General features: G+C 41.5%; 1 protein-coding gene across 1 annotated transcript in view; it reads right to left on the bottom strand.

Annotated features, from left to right (window-relative positions):
• The window catches only part of ATP8A2 (ATPase phospholipid transporting 8A2), a 302,037-nt gene that overhangs the window by 171,652 nt on the left and 110,844 nt on the right, over positions 1 to 19,541 (bottom strand). Inside the window, exon 25 of the mRNA XM_088522215.1 lies at positions 13,843 to 14,015. Within this exon, the coding sequence (XP_088378341.1) occupies positions 13,843 to 14,015 (173 nt within the window). The remainder of the gene's footprint in view (positions 1 to 13,842; positions 14,016 to 19,541) is intronic.

Genomic DNA, 19,541 nt, shown 5'->3' with positions numbered 1-19,541 from the left:
CAGGAGAAAAAAAAATCGATTTTCCCCTAGACACAGCAGATTGGCAACAACATAACAGACCAGCCTGTCAGCTTGGTGTGCAAGACTAGCATCCAAAAATGATAAGAAAGCGTGAGGGAGGTGGAGGGAATGAGTACGCAAATTGTGAGGTATCAGAAGTGAGGCAGGCAAGGAAAAGTGAGGATGACTTGAAGATCATTTAAAATTCTTATTACGAACCTCTACCAGCATTTCTACAGAACAGTCAATGGTAGCCAGGATGATTCCTTCGCACTGATCCATCCTGCCAACTTTTGGCACACACATTGAAGCAATTTGTTGACTGTGTTTGCAACTACTAAAACAACTGGCAAGAAATGCAAGGAGAAATGCGAAGAGGAAGAATTGTGCAAGGCACATGGCTGTACAACCTGGCTGCACACTGCACTGGCGCGCACAGCCAGAACCCACCATACAAACGCTCCTGTCCCTGAAACACCAAATTGACCTTGAACAGGAGAAGGAGGGGCTGCTGGGCACTAACAGGATCCATCTGAGAGACAGTATAAGAAACCCGAGGAAAACAAATCTCCCAAGTAGGTTGAAGAGCGAACGTCCGTTCCCCCTGTTGTGTTTATAATTCTCAAGGTTTCCTGCGGTGACTTGGAAACTTACAGGTTTATTTCTCCAGAAAGTGCCCCAGTTCGTGTCCAACTCTTCCTACAAGCGTGGGCCTGGGAAACCTCGCACTGCTGCTGGCCCCTGCATCAGCGAGTGGCGCCCTGGGAGCCTCCGGGACGCTCTGCCCCACTGCTCCCTTGGGCAGCGGCTGCAGGGACCAAGCACAGGCTGCTCCCAAGTGATGCCTGTGATAAAGCCAGAGCTCCTGGAATTCTTATTCCCATCTCAGCTCCGCCAGAATCCAGCCTCTGATTATGTGCAGCAGCTAGGGCACAAACGCACATTAAAACCACACTCAAATCAGTGGAGCTTTTTATATACTGTAATAGATCCCGACTGTAACAAAATATTAATATAGAGCTCTCAGGGCAAAGGATAGGGTATTGGGTCCAGGACACACGTTTTTAAAAGGTCCCTAAATGCATATTCGTATAATAAACCACAAAAGCTCTAAAGAAGCTGCTGCCATCTGTTCTCTGGACGTTGATGTTTCTCTCTGATTCCATCCCTCCCCCAGCACCTCACTCTGTTTTCTAGGCTATCATAAAAAAGGGGAATGCAAAGAAAGGAAATGAAACCAGAAAAATTGCAGTTGAGACTACATCCTTAAGTCACAACACTGTTCCTGGGTATCGCAAGATTCTCCAGAACTTTCATGTGACATGTGGTACGGTAAGAAGTTGGGTTGTGGACAGAGTTTAAGCTTTAGCTCTAAATTTCCTTACTTTCACCATGTAAGCCAGACTCATAACTTCTTTTGTACATGGTTGTTTTCTGATTTAATGTGCATTCATTTATTACACGTAATCTGAAACAGATACCACACTCCTGTTTTAAACTGAAGGCTTGGGGGCTGTGGCTAAGGCAGAGAAGAGCTGAGCGCTGACTTTCTCTTTAAATTGCCCCATCAGTCTTCTCTCAACGAGCAGTGAGGTGGGCAAGGACCCACCAACCATCCGCTACAGCAGGCACTAAGCACAGCCTGTCCCTACCCTATAAAGGACTGGGAACATTTCTGTTCTGGATCAGAGAAACAAAAAGGATCAAAAGCTCCAGCAGGAATCATAAAAAAAAAAAGTGTCTGTAAAAGCTGAATAATTGTTTAAGCAGCTTTTGCTTTTCTATTTTAAGTTAGAGTCAGGTGCAGAGCCTGTTTAGGTGGCTGGGGGCTACCAGCACTTTGCTCTACTTAAGGGGCCCAAATCAATTCTTTGCCAAAATCTTCCCCCCTATACATTCGGGTTTCACTTTTAGGTTATATCAGCTCTGACAGAGGGAATTGCCACTTTATAACCCCATGAGGAAAGCACATTAAAGAAGTGCCCAGAAAAGCTAGAGAAAGTCCCACCAAGGGACAGCTGGCCCCGAAGCCCACGGAGCCGGCAGCGCACTCGGCAAGGCCGCGTCTCCCACTGCCAAGGATGGGAGCTCAGCACTCCTTCCCCTGCAGGGAACGTCCTGAGGCCCAGCCAAAATCCACAGCCCTAAACATTCAAGTGCTTCCTCAAAGCACTGGTTAAATGTTGAGAAACTGAGCAGAAGAAGACAAAGACACAGTTTAGCTTGCTAATATGCGCAGCTTGTCGCCGCCCAGGAGCCTCGGCCTCCACGGGGACACGTCCTGCTTCCAAAGGTTGCCCTCCTGAGTAGGACCTTTAGGTCCTGCCCATCTGCATCCCGGGATCAGCATTGCAAAAGATTCAGTGGATGCAAAATACGAATAATGAAAAGGTCCAGTTTCTTGGCAATGCAACCTACTGGATGAATTGTGCACACCCTTGTATATGCATGTCTGGGTCATATAACCCAGAGACTCACAAGCAGTCTGCTATTGTATAAATAGTCATGCAATATTTTCTTGCTACATGTGAACCTACTTAACCTTAAGTCTCTATCTTCAAGTTTAACACCTTGAATAGCACCTTATCATGGAGAGACGAAACCGAGTTTCTCAGAAAGCTGTCATACATGACGGACCCAACCTTTTACAAAAATGTCGAGCTCTTTCCAGAGTAGCTAATTGAGTAATTTCGAACTATTTTATCTCTGACTTACCATAATTTACAGAGTTAACAGCAGGAGTCCATGAAAGGACAGCAAATCACCAGACCTGAGGCTGTCACTAGAAGCAGACACAGACAGAACAGTTCATCTAGACTCTTAACTCAAGCAGGACAGCCTCCCAGAACAGCTCTGTTGTATTAAAAGGCATTTTAAACTGGGTTAAGTTTTCCTCCTTCCTGAATCATCACTATTCACCCATTCAACTACTTCGGCACAATTGACAGAGCTCGCAAAAGTGCACGAGCACAGCAATCAAAGCAAAAATATTCATTAAATTCTAACACTGGGGCAGCATAAACCCCAATTGTATTTTGCCTTTAAAACCTACCCAACAAAATCTCCCTGGACAGCTTCGATTTCCAGCCCACACATGTTGATTATCAGAAGAAACATAGATGTGTAAGAAACCACAAGGGAGAAGGCTCGCATGCATTTTTCTCAAACTGCTTTAAAAAGCTGCACTGAAGGAAGAAGCAGATCCCGCTGCCAGCCCTAGGACAGAGCTGAGGCCATCGCAAGCAGCCAGGGAGAGCAGTGCAGCAGACATCCCGCAAAGTGCCCACTCTGAAGGTAGCTCCTGTCAGGAGGACAAATGTCACCTGATTTTGTCCCTCCGAGATGCAAGAGAAATTTCTTTGCTGAAATGGTCCGGAACCTCCAAATGCTAAGCGTGTGGTTCTGAAGAACAAAACTCTTTGGCAAAAAGATGACAAGGCATTTGAGTTTTCAAACAGATGCTTTCACCCTGTCTGCATCCATTCAGAAGCTCATCTTGGCTTTGAGACTCCAGTGCACAGCTAGCACTCCAAACACAGCCACGTATATTTTTATTCATTTGTTTATCTTAAAAACCAACATTTTGGTTCCTCCTTATTTGGGCCCCAAAGTAATGGCTCTTTCAAGACCAAACATAAGCAAAAAAGCACAGGTAACACCCTGCACTGGTTTAGAAGTGCTGACCAAAGAGCGCCCAGCAGGAATGTCGTGTACAAAGGCACATGCAGGGCATAAGTAAAACAATAATGAAAATGCACAAAGATAGCATATTTAATAAAGTTAGGCACTTGTCAAAAGATGTGAGAGATGGAGTAATTTACAGTTCCGAAGTGCAACATGACATGGAGAACAACAAGACAAGAGGAAGGTGAAGGAACAAGACTATGAAAGACAGACCATCAGTTAGGATGCTTATCACTGTATCATCCACTGTATGGGAGAAGCAAGACTTTAGGAAAGATTTATCTGGTATAGTTATTTACACAAAGAAACTTTACAAACATTTTTAGCAGTCTCAGAATTCTTTTCTTTTGCTTGAATTACAAGTAGTGAAAATTCAAAGCAATATAAACACCAAAAAGCAGAGATAAAAGGAGCTTCTCCAGAGCAAGGGGCAGCTACGTAAACCTTTCCAATAAAGCACCAGAAGAAGCCTAAATGCCAAAGCACAATATAACTAACTGCTAGAAAGCTTTACCTATTTTTACTATGGTGGTGTCTTCTACTGCTTCTTCCTTCAGCACATTGACTTGTCTTAAGGCTGAATGACAGTCTGAAGTAGAGCAGAAAACTGAGTTCTGAAGTTCTGGAGTACATCTTTGTTTTCTAGCCTCTTCAGGGAAATAGAGAATATTAAGGAGAAATACTGACACCTATAGTATATTTTTTTGAAGGATGACTTGAGCATTGCTCTGCATGAGCACCATGGCACCATTAATAGAGGTCTTTTAGCCAGTATCAGAGAGCAATACATGTGTGATCCTTGCTTGGGAAGGACATGGCTCCTGCTGCCTTTGGGCAGCTGAGCAAAGGACTTGTTGTCTGTAAAAGCATCCCCAAGAAGCTATCACACCAAAAAGCTACCACGCCATCAACTAGGGATGGGAACGATCCAGCAAAAGAGCCTGTTGATCAGCCTAGATTATGCCTTGGAATTAATGTGGTAGGACACACTAACTAGCACAGCTAAAGAAAATGCAGATCCACAGATCTTGCCACATTTCAGGCACACAAGAAGTCTGCCAAAAAATACATAACCCACCACTGCCGGTACAAACCATAAGGTTTGATTCAACAAGCTAGGGCAGGAAGCAACTCAAATTTACTGCATTCACCTCAAAGGTTTTGTTTTTAATTATCACAACTCAGGGATATTAACAGCATAGAAACGAGCTTGAGCTCAGCCATTCTAGTGAGCACAAAGTCAGATTTCTCCAAGTATCTAGCATGGGTTCATCTATGCTCCTGCAGAAGTTAAAGGTAATACTCTGCGTGTCTTCCACCAACACTAAACACCTTCGGAAACTCCATCCAGAGTTGGCAACCACTTCACTGTCCTGCATACTGCTCTGTGCAATAAAGCCCGGAGTTCTCATCACGTTAACTCCCTGCAGTAATGGGAGGTTTGCAAAGCAGACTGTTCCTGCCTCTGATTGTATAACTTGTTCTTTCGATAATGGAAAATATAATATTTAAGCTAGTCCTGGGGTGTAGAGCACAACACTATGCTGGATCCTGTCAAAGAAACGAGATCTCAGCTATTTTGAGCGTCTTGTTGCTGAAAGCGGTTCAGCACCACAGTTCCTTCAGAGGGCCTTGTCTTCTACACATTCATGCACCTGCACACGGGTAAAGCTCAAATACTAAATTTGAAAATAAAAAATGAGTATTTACAGAAATAAGTATGACTTTTCTCAAATCCTTCCCTTCTGGAAGTCTTAAGAACTTGCCTAACTGTTCAGTGCTCAGGCAAGATAAAGGCAGAGTGGTAAGCAATTCTGCAAGCTGTTAGAAGAAGGCAGAAAAGATAAAATACATTTCCATTTAGTTGGAGTTTGGTGAGCAAGGAATTAGAGACCTTTTCTATGTAGCCAGAAACCTTTATGAAGCAGTTACAAGACTGCAGAAAGTCACCAGACACTTGGACTCCATCCAGCCTGATGGAACAACAGGGATTTCCATAAGAGGAAACATTAGATTGCTCCCTGGCAGGCTCCGTATTGTTCCAGGAACTCAGGAAAGGGGTTTGGGGTGAGACAAGCAAGAAGCAAGGAAGAAAGAAGAGATGGAGCAATAAGACTATGAGTATCTGGTGTGATTAGACTCTCAACATAATAAGAATATAAAATTCTGTGTTACTGAGGTTAGTCTAAGAGTAAGGGTGCTTGAGACAAACTTGGTGGGGAGATTTCATTTGAGATAGTTCAGCTAATCCACAGTTCTCACGTGTTTTATCATATTAAGAAACTGCTCTTAGCAGATGCAGGAAGCATATACAGCACCGAATTCTTTTGCATTATGCCATGTCACATCCACTGCATAAGCCATTTTGAACAAACTCATTTTTGCTCCTGTCAACTTTCAACTGCACTAGCAAATTGGAGACACTGGTGTAAGCCTAAGGGGTCTGTATGCACTGAATCCAACAGTTGAAAAATAAATAAATAAATTACACACAAAAGAGACATTTTGTTTCAAAAAAAAAGCAGCAACAATATTCATGCTTCTAAAGTTATTTTTGTGAGCCAGGCAGCTAAGCCCATTGTACAGCAATAGTCGGAGTTGAAAGGAACAGACATCTGGGTTTCACGTCTGCAGCAGGACGTTGCTGAATTACCTTTGGGCCAAGGCCTGGCAGGTTTTGGCATTCACATGGACACCCTCACAACAGGCTGCACTAGGAAGCCGAGAGCGCAGCACTCAGTGAGAACGCGGGGGGAATTTAGGTGGGAAGAAAGCAATTGTTCAAGCTGGAATTTGGCCAGCACATGGGGTTAACACACTAACACGTGTGGAAAGAAAGTACAGCAGTAGTGTGAATTTCTTATGGAACAGAAGGTATTTCAAACCACAGCCTTTTACCTTTCTCCTAAAATAGCATGCACCTCAACAGCACAGCGCTTTCACCATGGGCAGCATCTACGGAGTGTTTATTTTCCAAGTTAGGAAATAGCATGTGAAGCCTCACATTACTGCTGGTGTCTCCTGTTCAGGACCTGAGGACAGGGGCAATTTGGAGAGACCCTGCAGGCTGGTGAAGATGGACCAAAACTGATCCTGCTCAGGACCGTTCAAGAGAGCTATCGCGCCACTAGCTAAGAGACATCCTGCTTGCTTTTAAGAAATACATCAAAATCACCACTGTGGTTCTGGTCACCCATGTATCAAACTCATGATTCTAAAAGGAACTAATATATAGCTGGGATAAGCAGCACTTGACATACAAACCTCATACCTGTTATCAGTCTTTGAAGGACACAAACATTGTTGTACTCATTGGAAATACTATTTTAGGGAAAATGTTATTTTCTCTAGCTATATTCATGCCTTCCTTCCAAGGAACTTCGGAACTTATTTTCCAAATATACTCTGGCAAGTGACTTTGCTAGCAAGAATCATTAAGAAATAGGAAATTTAGGTGAATGTAGTGGAATATTTCAGGAACAAATGTTTCATTCATAACCACAGTTACGTGCATAAAAAGTCAAAACCAATCAATTGGTCCAGCATAAATACAAACCAAACAGTGAAAGGATATTTCATCTGAACTGAAAAATACAAGTTAAAAGACACACAATACAGATATAGTTATTGCTGAAATATTTTCCACGAATAACTAAGAAAACAAACATTTTGTCAAACTGAAAAGCACTGGAAGTTTGAGTAGTGGCTCAGCTTAGGAATTACTTGCTCTAAATTATTTCCTTCTCTCAAATAAATACCAAGAAAAGGAAAGTAATTCCAAGTATACTCATGGCCATAATAATGAGAGGGAGTTAAGCAAAGGAAATGTTTCTTTAACAGGAAATATTTCTATAAGTTCAGACAATTGAATAGTTACCCAAGGGGAGGAACAAAAGCTGTATCACCAGAGTCATTTACGAAAACAGCCAAAAGAGGTTAAGACGGTATCTTTAAACATTTTTTTTCAGTCTAAAAATAAAAAATAAATCCCAGGAAAGTGAATAAATGACTTGCAGATGTTTCTGACTTGATAAGTGTCTATTTTCCTATAAGAGGATTACCATAATTCTGAGCTGTTTACCTTGGTCTGCAGTGATCAATACATCCAAATGATGTAGCAGCTTCATCTCTGAGGAACACTTGGATGAAAAACAGAGTGTTTATTCTCTGGGTTCACAGTTGACCAAACAGGTAACCAGAATTAACAGCTTTTCCCTTTTAAATACCAGTTACATGTCGGAATATGTCAAACTATCCAAGTGTGAGACTCTGGGACTCTGTCACAGCCCAGGAAGCCGATTAAGGAGAAGCAACAGGACCGAATCATTCAGCAGAAACGCACTCTCAACTGCCCCTGCCCAGCCGTGCGAGGGACAAGATAACCAGCAAACCCCCCGTGAAAGGCAGCCTTCTCCCACTTGCCATATATTGGCTTTCTAACAGAACTGGTGGTGTTTTCCACATTTAGTCAGTTCTCGAAAAAGCACACAATAGCTATATTAAAAAAAAAAAAAAAAAAAAAGGAAAAGTAGTCATAATGCAAAGTCCAGACTGTTTTACACATACCCCAGCTTACACACTGGACAGTTTAGGCAATCATTTCTCTTAACCTGTGCGTTTTCTTTATTCAAGAGGGTAGAGAGCACCATATCATGCTTCATCATCACCCCAAACCTTCCTCACACTTCAATTACCTACAAACATTAAAGCTGCCAGACTGGTTCTGCCTTCCTGGTTCTCAAAGTCACGAGATGAATACTGCGCTGTCAGGAGTTGTCAGAAATAGAACAGGAGAATGGGCATTGATAATTCAGGAGGTGATAGATGTGGGAAAACATCATATACAGGAAAGCGTAACATATCTATAATTTTCTTTGGGACCAATTAATGTTAGAATTGGTTTGCATATTCTAAGTCAGAATTGCATTGTAATTTTCTTGTCACAAGAACAAGGATCTTTTCTAATGAAAGTCAACAAGACACTTTTTTGATTTAATAAATAAATACATTCTGAAGTACAGCACAGAATAATCACTTTGTCGAGTACTAACATCAGCAACAATATGGGACTTAAGGGCATAAATATTTAAGAGGTGTTTCAGATGTTAATTTTGCATGCTATATTATTGATGTTTCCTCCGAATGATGATAGAAGACCAGAAGCATCCAAGCTACAGCCTTGCAACTCAGTGTTGAGACCCTGTCCCCTCTTCGCCTCATCTCTTCTCCCATTATCTCTCTTACAGTGACATAAACAGTTGGCAGCAGCCACTCTCCACAGGCCTCTTCTCCTTCCCTTCTTCCATCATCTCCTTTTTCTTCAGCAAATTCCTCTCCCTTTCAACACTCTAGCAAAAACCCTCATCAAAGAGTCTGTTCCTTCTAGAACATTTCCTATATGCACTGTGCTGTCGGTGTGGCTCATGAAGAGGACTGTTTTTAAGAATGAGTTTTCTGATTTTGTTCATATATTTCCTCCACCTCTAGCTTAATCTTACACCATAGCACGACAATTGTTCAGAGATTGCCCAACAAGATGATCTGGTGAGGCTGGGCAGAGGTTCTGCAGTCAAGGCTCTGATACTAAGTTACAACTGCACTCTGATTGCCTAAAAGATGGGGAAGCCATCCTGGCTGTAGCCACCAAAGGGCAGATACACCTGTGAAAATAGTAGATGGTCTATGGAAATCACGGTTGCTGAATTTCTTCAACTTCTGCTCATGCTGTGATGCCACCCTAGGGATCTCTGCAGAACATCCAAGCTCTGAAGAGCAGCTCTGAAGTCAAACATGCAGGGGCTTCTGGAGCTACAGACCACCCAAGCCCTCTCCCAGGAAGGGCACCAACACACTGTGCACTGAGCTGAAGACGGCTGCAGGGTCTAGCAGCAAAAGCCCAGTTTACAGTTCTTACTCTGTAGATTATATGCGGAACAGAGTAGCCCACTGCTCAAGCAGCGTCTCCGCACCGTCGCTTCCAGGGATACAACACAAACCGCCTGGGACAGCCGCAAAACACCGAAGGGCCCTTCCAGCCGCGCTGCTAAGGACACGGACCCAGGCCCAAACCACGGTCCCTGCAGAGGCACTTGCTTCACTGTGCTTACACCTACAAACGAAATTACAGGAAGGGCTCCCTCTGTACACAACTCATACTGAAGTACATGCAGACTGCTTTGAGTGATTACATATGTAAAATGCCAATTAATTGCTCCTTCCTGATGGAAGTGCTGTTCATATGGCATTCAAGACATACAAAGCTACCTGCAAAAACGTTTATTCAAAAATGACCAAAAAAACCCTTTCTCAAAGCAAGTACAATCACACAAGAGTGTTTGTGAAACTGTTTCAAGTGTTTCAATTTAAGGCAAGCCCTTTGATAGGGAATTAAATATGCTACAGTAACAAGTAGTAATATACTTCTTTGGCACTTTTATTCTCAAAGAAGACAAACATACCCTGTTATCCAATATTCAAGTTAACGTTAAGGAGAATACTAGAGCAATTATCAAAATTCACTTTGTTACAAAAAAAAAAGAAACCACTCCGCCTAACCCATAGCATTTTGCTAGTGACACAAAATATCAGTAAAAAATTCTTTTAAGACAATATTTTAAATCTACAGATAAACAATCAGTCAACAGCCCCAGATCTCAAACATGAAGCCATGAATTCAACTGTGTTCCAAGCAAACTTTACCTCCACTGAAAAGTAAATGTTTGCTCCAGACGGGTTCATACCGATATCCCAGTCAGCATGAGCAAAAAATAATAATATCCATCCATCTCTAGGAAAATGTTTAACAAGTCATTTTTTTTCTTAAAGAATAGTTTGGTTTGGTGTGCAGGCTTCACCAGAGCTCCAAGGATGCACCTATTCTTCCACTCTGCCAGGGGCCGGTAGGAAACGACAGAGAAGACTTAACCCCATCAGAAAACACCGTCCCTCCTCCTGAGCGCAAAATGGTGCCAGGTTTACTAGTTTAATTTTGAGAGATTACCCTTGAGAAACAAGTTCAACTGCAGTTTATGCCTAAAGCCCAGCAAATGAATATATAGTGTACCTAAAGTATATTAAAAAAAAAATCCTCCAATGGCAAATGCATCTGAAACACCCCAGTGGGGATGAAGAGCTTATAGTAAATTTATGATACATTAAGCCCCGTGAATTTATGCTATGTTAAATTGAGAATAGCAACAAAACTCCTCCTAGAGTGGTTAAACATCATACCTCTGGGTTTAAAGACCCAGATCCGCATCCCAATTAACATTTTTGTTTGAAGACTAACTCAATTTAATTTGAAATTTCCTCTTGCTGTGCCAATTACATTTTAAAACTTCTTCCTGTGAAGTTTTAAAGTGCACTGTCTTATTTGACACACAAAGTACTATTAAAAACAGCCCAGAGTAGAAAAAAAATGTTTTCCTTTCTTTAGTATCAAGCACCTGGCGAGTAAATGGAAGGTTCCTGCAAAGCCTTAAAGGCTATTAGAAGCATTCCTCTCTTTCCCTGGAGACTCAAAACCCAGTTATTTTTATTTCTCCTTTTAAGCCTATGAAATTACATCATCTTTTCCCTTTGATTTACACTTTACAGCATTTTTTCCACATTGTTTCTCAGGTTTCTAATCCAGTAATAATTAAAACTGCTGTTAGCTTGATCATGAAATAGTGAGAAAAGATGCCCAATATTAAATTATTCTTGACAAAACAGGAACCTTCATCATCTTCAGTAAGATAGGTGACTTAATGTAGTATAAATTTCGGTTTGGCAATTTATGATTTGCTTCAACTGTGTAGGTCTTTGACGTAGCTCTCAACCTTTGAGCACCCAGCTAGCACCCAGCCCTCGAAGGCTGTGTATGCCACAGTACACGAAAGCAGCAGGTTTGGCACGTACCTAGACAAACGTTGGGCAGGGGCATGAGTCTATACGGCAGGATCAGCTCCTCACGTGGACACTTGCTGCTTTCTAGGCACAAGGTGACTTAGCATGAAGTGGAGAACATCACACAACTCAATGCAAGAAAGGGGTGTCACTTTTACCTTGGATGATAGCGTACAGCACTGACTGCGTGGACGGCTCACACAGGGGCAGAGCCAGCTGCCACTCTCTGGCGCTGTGTAAAACCATAAGAGAAATCTGCCAAGCAGGATTCTCTGCCCAAGCAACTGTTTTGTTATTCTCTGATTTGATTACCCCAATATGTTGTTTTTATTTCTCCTATAATGTCTGTCGGAGAGGATGGAATACACTAGCTGGGTTGGTATAGCTCAGGGAACTGGATGCCCGTTAGTGATTTACACCTAACACCACCATCACCAATTCACAGATGGGACAGGGCCCGACTTGCCTCTGAAAAACCACAAGCAGAAACCCAAGTGCGCACAGCTCTGCTGGGCTGTGCGTGCAGTTACAGCACTGCCAGGAAGGAGACCCTGGTGCCTGGCACGAGTTGCCCAACCCCATGTGCTGCTCTCAGATCTACGCCTGTTTTACAGAACGAAAAGTTAGAAATGCCAGTAATTACGTACATGTGCACGTAACTCCTTCTGAAGGCAGGAACACCACCACCCTCAGATAAATCTATTTCATGCATTCAAAAAGAGACAAGTGAGTATTTCCCTGCAACAAATTAGCAAAGAGGGGGCTGAACACAAATTACACTTGGACTCTAAATTAGACAACAGAGGATTCAACCTGGGCTAGACTTGAGCAATACCTGGCAATGGCAGCAGCTACTCTGACCTGTTAATTCAAGGAACTAGCAACGTTCTTGGCTAACAGCAATTGATCCACCCAAGCCCAGACAGCATCACAAACAGGTTTGAAAATGGTATTTTAGATTGAGATCCTCAGCTTTGAGTATGCTATTTTGACTGCTTTGTCTTCAGCCAAGAATGTGAATTCAAGCTTCTTAAAACACGCTGCTTCTGGGAAGAAAACACAACTTCTACATTTTACCTCTACCTACAAAACAAAATAATATTCATATGATGACCAATGTCTGCTCGCAGGAACCAGTTTGCTAAATGTGTATAGATTGCTACTTATACAAAAAAAAAAAAAAAAAAAAAAAAAAAACTGTATAAGCTTTAGTCAGTCACAGCTACTTCATTTGTAAATTTAAGTACTAGTACTCATTAAAAAATTGTTGTTTGGTTTCTGAAGGTGGATATAACACGGCCAATCCCCTGCACTGATGAAGTCTTCTGGATTCCTAAGGCCCATTACAAGCACTTCCCTCTCTAGGCTTGCTTAGCTTAAGTCTCTTGAACACAGATATGATTTTCCAGGACATTTCTCATCGACTGGGATACTAAAGACAGCACAAAACTGTATTTGGGATTGAGGTGGTCACAAGAGATTTAGCATGTTTTACCATTTAACAAAGGCCATACAAACTAAGATGCAACTTCAGCAGTTACAGAAGCCCCAGAAGAGACAAGTTGTTTAACTTAAACTGCTTAAATAATGACCACATAGATACCACAGATTCTAATCATCAGCATCTACTATAACCAAGAGGTTGGGGATCATGTTTTCTCATGACCCCTTGTCACTTTATAAAAATAATCATACTGTTGGGACTGATGGAGGTAGAGGGATCATGTTATAGAACAGTTATTTTTTGTGAAGGACTTGCTTCCTCCTCTACAGGAGCAGGAAGGAGAAGCTTCTACTCGAGCTGCTTCTCAATATGTTTGTCAGACTGTTTCCAAGAACTAGAGAAGTTTTACCATTGGGAGAAATTGAATCAGTTCATCTTGAAGGTGTGCAACACCAGTCCATCACATAGGGACCTGTAGAAGGCCAGCAAGAAACCAAAACCTTAAGTCTTGTTGGTCTTCCAGTGAGCTATGTGAACACTTTCACAGACCTGCAAGTGGTTATAGAAGAAATAGCTCTTCATAGTCCTCCTCTGCTCCTCCCACAGCACAGCTCCAGCTTTTCAGTAACAGTTCCACAGCAGAGAAATCAATTATATCAAGTGGCTCACCACTGCAACTTGCTTCCTCCCAAATATTACACTGTATTTTCCCTACTACTATATTTCCTGCAAGTGCTGTAAGGATGAAAGGAAAGTTAACACACGAGGCAAAGTTTCACAGGCGTCGTGCCCATTTTGTCACCAGAGAGAATCCTGGAATTTCTTACCTGCAACAAATGACCGCTTTGCAGGAGAGTGCCAAGTCCAGAAAGCTCTGCCTGACTTCAAAGGAAAGGGCGTACTTGAGCGTGTGGCCATCAATAATCAGAGCAATGTCATTTTCCTTGCCCAGAGAGTCCCCCAAATTGTTGCAGTGCTGAGTCAGAGCCGCTCTTGTCGCCTGAAGAATAAACACACATAGAGAAATAATGCTTCTTCCTTTTATAGCAAAAACACCTCCAAAGCATAGGAAGACATCTCTAGATTAATCAATGGAGGACAATATACATGCACCCAAACCAGCACTGACATGAGCTAGTATTTTAACAAGACCTTGTGCAGAGAGTTTAATTTGGATCACAAAGTAGCAAAAGCTGCATCAGACACCTTATCCACATTTTTTTTTTTTTGAGGGCAGACTTGGACATCTCCACTCCAGACCCTTGAATGACATCTTCCCTCTCAAATGTGCAATACCTCCTCTCAAACCATAGTGCAGGTACACGCTGATGCTTTTCATGGCTTTTGATGCCATTCAAAGTACTGCTACTTGCTGACATTCTCTTCCCCGCTTCGGAAATGTCTGTTTCATTGCCAACTGCTACTTGGAGAATCTCAGGTATTTCACTGTCCTCCCAAATATTTCAACCTTCCCGCTGCAACAGAAGTCATGCAGCCAGTTCCGTTGCCATTCATGTTAATTTAACAGTCAGCTCTAGTTGAATTATTGAGGGCTAAATGGCATCAAAAATAGTTTTTCATTATTTGAAGTGTAAATACACTTTCTGAAAGAGGTCTCGATGACTCACTACACATCAGATGGCAAACATGGAAGACGTCACTCAAAACCACTCAAAGTGTGGCTTTTAGGTGCCAAGCCATCACTAACTGCTGGATTATAATATTTTTCAGTTTCCTCCACTTACTTGTATGAAGAACAAGAACAGTGACATACACAGAAATTAACAGCTTTCTATCAAACCTTGAAACCATTTCCAGTCTAGTGCTCTCTCTACTCTTAGGGAGAACAAAACAGGAAAAATCGAGTGCATTCTTGCTCATGTCCAGACTAAACAGCTTTACATGACGGTGCTGCTACTCCTGTTCCTCCTTATTGACACTTCAAGGAACTTTGTGATCTTTCAGTGTAGGCCCTCAGGAAATAGATAGCTTCCTCTTTATATAGATAGCTTCTTAGATAAAATGAAAATCACTAGAAAAGGATTAAAACTGTCAGAAATGAAAATATTACATGCATGCCTCATTGCAATCTATTCATTGTTTTAGGGATTCAAATTTCTCTAGGGAAGATTCCAAAGCCACAAGCTATTTTTGAGCACAGTATTTTCTATTTGCATCTTCAGATGCAAATATTAACAAATAGATATTTTTAAAAATTTATAGTCAAACTATTTCCTCCAGTCTACACATCTGCTCATCCGGAACACAAGTTACTTCAACTAAGGCCAACACTGGTAGGAAGTCTGGATTTTTCCTTGTAGATTCAGATCAGAATATAGTTGATGCTTTTGTAAATGACTAAGCAAACTATCCAAGATGTGTAGAAATCTGCATACATAAAAGCCCTTGCAAAGATGACAAAAGAGAAAGGTATAAAGTTAATTTATTTCAGGTCAAATCCATCTGAGTTAAACAGATTTGGTTCCATTCCCCACTACTAAAACAAACACAGTGGGAAACAAGTTTACATTCCTAAAATATTTTCTTCAGAAATTTCTCCAGCATCTATCCACCATGAGAAGAGATGGGAAAGATAGCACAAAACCAAGGCAAAGAGTTTCCCCAATGCTACAAATCCTTCCCTTCTCTGCCTACATTTTCACAGGCTGCACTATAAAAGAACAGGAATTTAATTCAGTGTTCACCTCCATTAGCAAAGTGATGAAGGATCCTTTTCTTCCTGTTGCAGAAAGCTGGATAACTATTTTACAGGATGGTCTATTTACATATACAACTGACATTTGAAAGCTGGACAAACACTATTCAAGAAAACCCATTAAGGAGACTAGAGGCACTACTACCACGCTCAAATAGAAGATGAAATTATTAAAAAAAAATACCTGTTTCACTGAGTTCAGTACGTCAAACTAATGACTAGAGACTAAGTACTCTGCATCATCTAAAATTGTATTCATTAAGACTACATTGGCGCAGATCACCTCACACTTGCTAGAGGCTAAAGCCCAATAAAGTTATGCTTGATGAGAAGATCCAAAATTGATGCTTCTAAACACTCAGTCAGTCACGGTTATATTAATAGGCACCACTGTTTCTACAGCAGCCCAAGGAAGAATCAGCATTTTGCACATTTAAATATCATTTGTTTTTCTTCTCACTTCCCCCCCAACTCCACTTTTCAAGACAAATTTTTAATTTTTTGTAATTGTTATTGTAATTGTCATTATTTTTTTGTAATTTGTTATTCATGCAGGCTAAAGAATACCCTGTTTGCAGCCATCAACTGCCACAACAAATCCAAAGTTCAGTTTCATCAGTGGAGAGAATCCTAAACTATTTTGAACTTGGATCACTCCCACTAACTTTTTACTGGGGGAAAAATAGAGACAGCAGCAGAAGTGTCTAATTTCTGTTGACTTAAGTCTTTCTAAAAAGATTTGTTACAGGACTACAGCAATGATCCTTAAATACCTGTTTTTATAAGATCACTGTAAAGGATTTTCCTCTGTTTATTTCTAGCTCAAGTAAGAATGACCTTATTTCTAGAGAGAAAAATATACTGCAGTTTAAAATTCTCCCTCTTTATCAGTTAAATATTTTCTTTCATAATACTGAATGAACTCAATCTGACTCTGTGAAGACAGACAGCTACCACGGTACACTCAGTGGCAAGACACCACTGATGCTATTTATTTTTACTTGCCTTGACTAGTGTTTTCATTACAAAAATAGATAAATTTGCAAGGGGATCTGAAATGCATCACAAATTCTTATTACTATAAACCAACTCCAGTTCTCAAGCCAGCTGCTTCATAAGGTCACAAACTTAGGTCAGTCCTACACAAATACAGCTCGTTAGGTGTGATGCAAAAATATCCACACTCAACCAAAGCCGTGGCTCGTGATCATGCCCATCACCACAGGCAGACACCCAGGAAGGAGTATAAGAATATGGCAGGTGTCACCAGCACTTCCCTAACACGGTCCCCGCTCAGTCCCCAGCAATTTGTGGCTTGGGGACTTGCTCAACCACATGCAGTGCCCTTTGTGGAAGAATCCTTGCTGCAGAGCTCCCATCAGGACCTGTGGGAGGAGGTTCACCAAGCTAACTAGGTAGAGGACAGTCCTCCGAGATGAGAAAGCAGAAGGAACAGGAGCATGTAGGCAAGGAAAACAGTAACAGAACAAACCCCACGTTGGAGACTAGAGGAGATTTGGGTGGGGAAGAAGCTCAGAACATGAGAGCAGTGAAGGTTGCGTTACTGAAGACAGGAAGAGGAAGGACAGAGCATCGAGCAGCCAGGATGACAACCACGCAACAGCACTTACCGGGCCCACCAGACAAGTGAGAGACAAGCTGGGCCACTGACACAAGGGACGTAAAGCAGCTTTGCAATTTATTTCCTTTAGGCCCACGAAGATGGTTTTCCAAACAAATCCTCTTTAATTTGAATGAAGAAACTAGTCTCAAACTGGAAATCAATTTACAGATGAGGGCAGTGAGTGTGACAAACCTTGTGTGGGGACTGCCCACACGGGGCAGCCACAGATCATGTTCTGCACCTTTCTTCCAGTAACAAATGTGTGTCCTTTCCTCCTTCCTTGTTAAACTGTGGGATTAACTTTATGTCCTCAGGGTGCATTATATTTATACCCTACCTGCAAACTTACTGCAGAGTAGGTTACTGTACTTTAGCAGAGCTGATCCTGGGAAAATAAGGATACATCTTGGGGAAAGGATAGTTGTTTAATCTACTTCAAATCCACCACGAGGTAGTGACAAAAAAATCATACATATTGAAGTGCACTTTAATTAAATGTAATATCAAGAACAGAAAGTAGTTTTAGCCCCATACCCTTGTTCTTGGGATGCTACAGCAAGGGCCATTTCTCTTTCTTTACTGTGTCCTCAGTCTTGCTCCAACCTTTTGCTTGCTGTGCAATACAAAATTACCTCTTCCACCTCCTACATCCACCCATGCAATGAAAGACTTCTCACTATTTGAAACAGGAAGAGACAGTCCCTGTCTTATTCCTGTCCAGCTCTGGCCTGCTTCTTCCAACTACTTGCAACAAGTGCTATGAGAAGTGTAAAGTACCACCAGCCCTCACAGGACTGACAAACCAGATATATTTTTCCCCAACAATACAAATTTGGATAGAATCCTTTGCTAAAGTCAGAAAGGGCATCAACTGAAAAGTCCATCTGTTTTTAACAGCCTCCTGAATCAGGGCTACTGGTAAACACTAATTTTCCCTCAGTCTACGGAGGACATGAGCATGTGCGTAAGCAGTCTGCAGAATCACAGCAACATAATCAGTTTAACTAGAGTTTTATGCAGATTTAAGATGCCACCTGCACAAGACTGCCAAGTAGGTTAGAGCTTTGGAGCACCACAAAGCTCAAAAGAGGCTGTATGGAAGGAAGTGGAATGAGGTTTCGGTTTATTCTTTGCTTCTGCACATGTAACACTACTGGGAGGGGACTTTGATTCTTAAAACAGTAGTAACAATTCAGACTCAAATAAGTGCATTTAAAAGGCTTAGTACTACTATAGTCTCAACACTTGAGTTAAAAATCAAGACACACTTAATCAAGACACAATTGTGATATACTCCACAAGAAATCCACCCCATGTTTTTCCTGTTTGTTTTCCTCTTCCCATTTTAACACATCACAAGCACAAATACAAGAGCTAAGCAGATCATTTACTTTGTGTTACAAACTTCCAGTTTTTCTTGTTCTGGGTGTACACAGTTTCATTTGGACTGAGCAACATTATTAGCACACTACTGCAAGTCTCCATGTCAGAGCACGATCTGCTGACAAGCAGAAAATGGTCCATGCTGAAGCACAGCTTGCACAGTCTTTTGTCTAGCTCACATTCTGAGGATCTGTAAGATATCTCGTAATGGCCTGTTTGTATTTTCTTGCTGTCTGAAGGCTCAGAAAAAGAGCCCCCTCTACACACCCTTCCATGCCTAAATTGGTACCTAAAGAACAAGGTGATATGAATAAAATTCTAGGAATTTTATTACTAGAAATCTACTTCTCTGGAATTTACTGCAGAGTGAATACTAAGCAGCTTCATATAATGACTTGCAAATTCATTCTCATAAGTAATGCAAGTTAGATGAAGTTCCACTGATTTCATTTAAAATTAAGTTGCTTCATCACAGCAATAAAAATATAAGGAACTGGACTGATCTTCAAAGGAGAAATGGGCTATACAGTGTGCTGCTTGTAAAAACCTTAATCTTTTGTTTTACAGCCCATTCCCACCCCATTAGAGCTTGGGAAGTTTGACAGGTATAGCAAGAAATAGTAGTGGCTGAAGCGGTCTGGTACCCAATACAGAGACAGTACCCGATACCTGCAAAGAAAAGAAATAATTTGGTAGGACATGGAAAAGCTTTGGGTGCAGAAAATAATGGTTGTTATCCTACAAGTGTTCCCCAATTCTGTTTTGTAAAACAAGCCAACATCCAGAGTCAAACTGGACAACTA

The sequence above is a fragment of the Tinamus guttatus genome, unplaced genomic scaffold (genome assembly GCF_059628265.1).
Source record: "Tinamus guttatus ecotype Peru unplaced genomic scaffold, ASM5962826v1 Tinamus_guttatus_pri_ptg000150l, whole genome shotgun sequence".
NCBI classification, from domain to species: domain Eukaryota; kingdom Metazoa; phylum Chordata; class Aves; order Tinamiformes; family Tinamidae; genus Tinamus; species Tinamus guttatus.
Note: the sequence above shows the minus strand (reverse complement) of the source record. Positions and strands in the feature narration are given on the sequence as shown.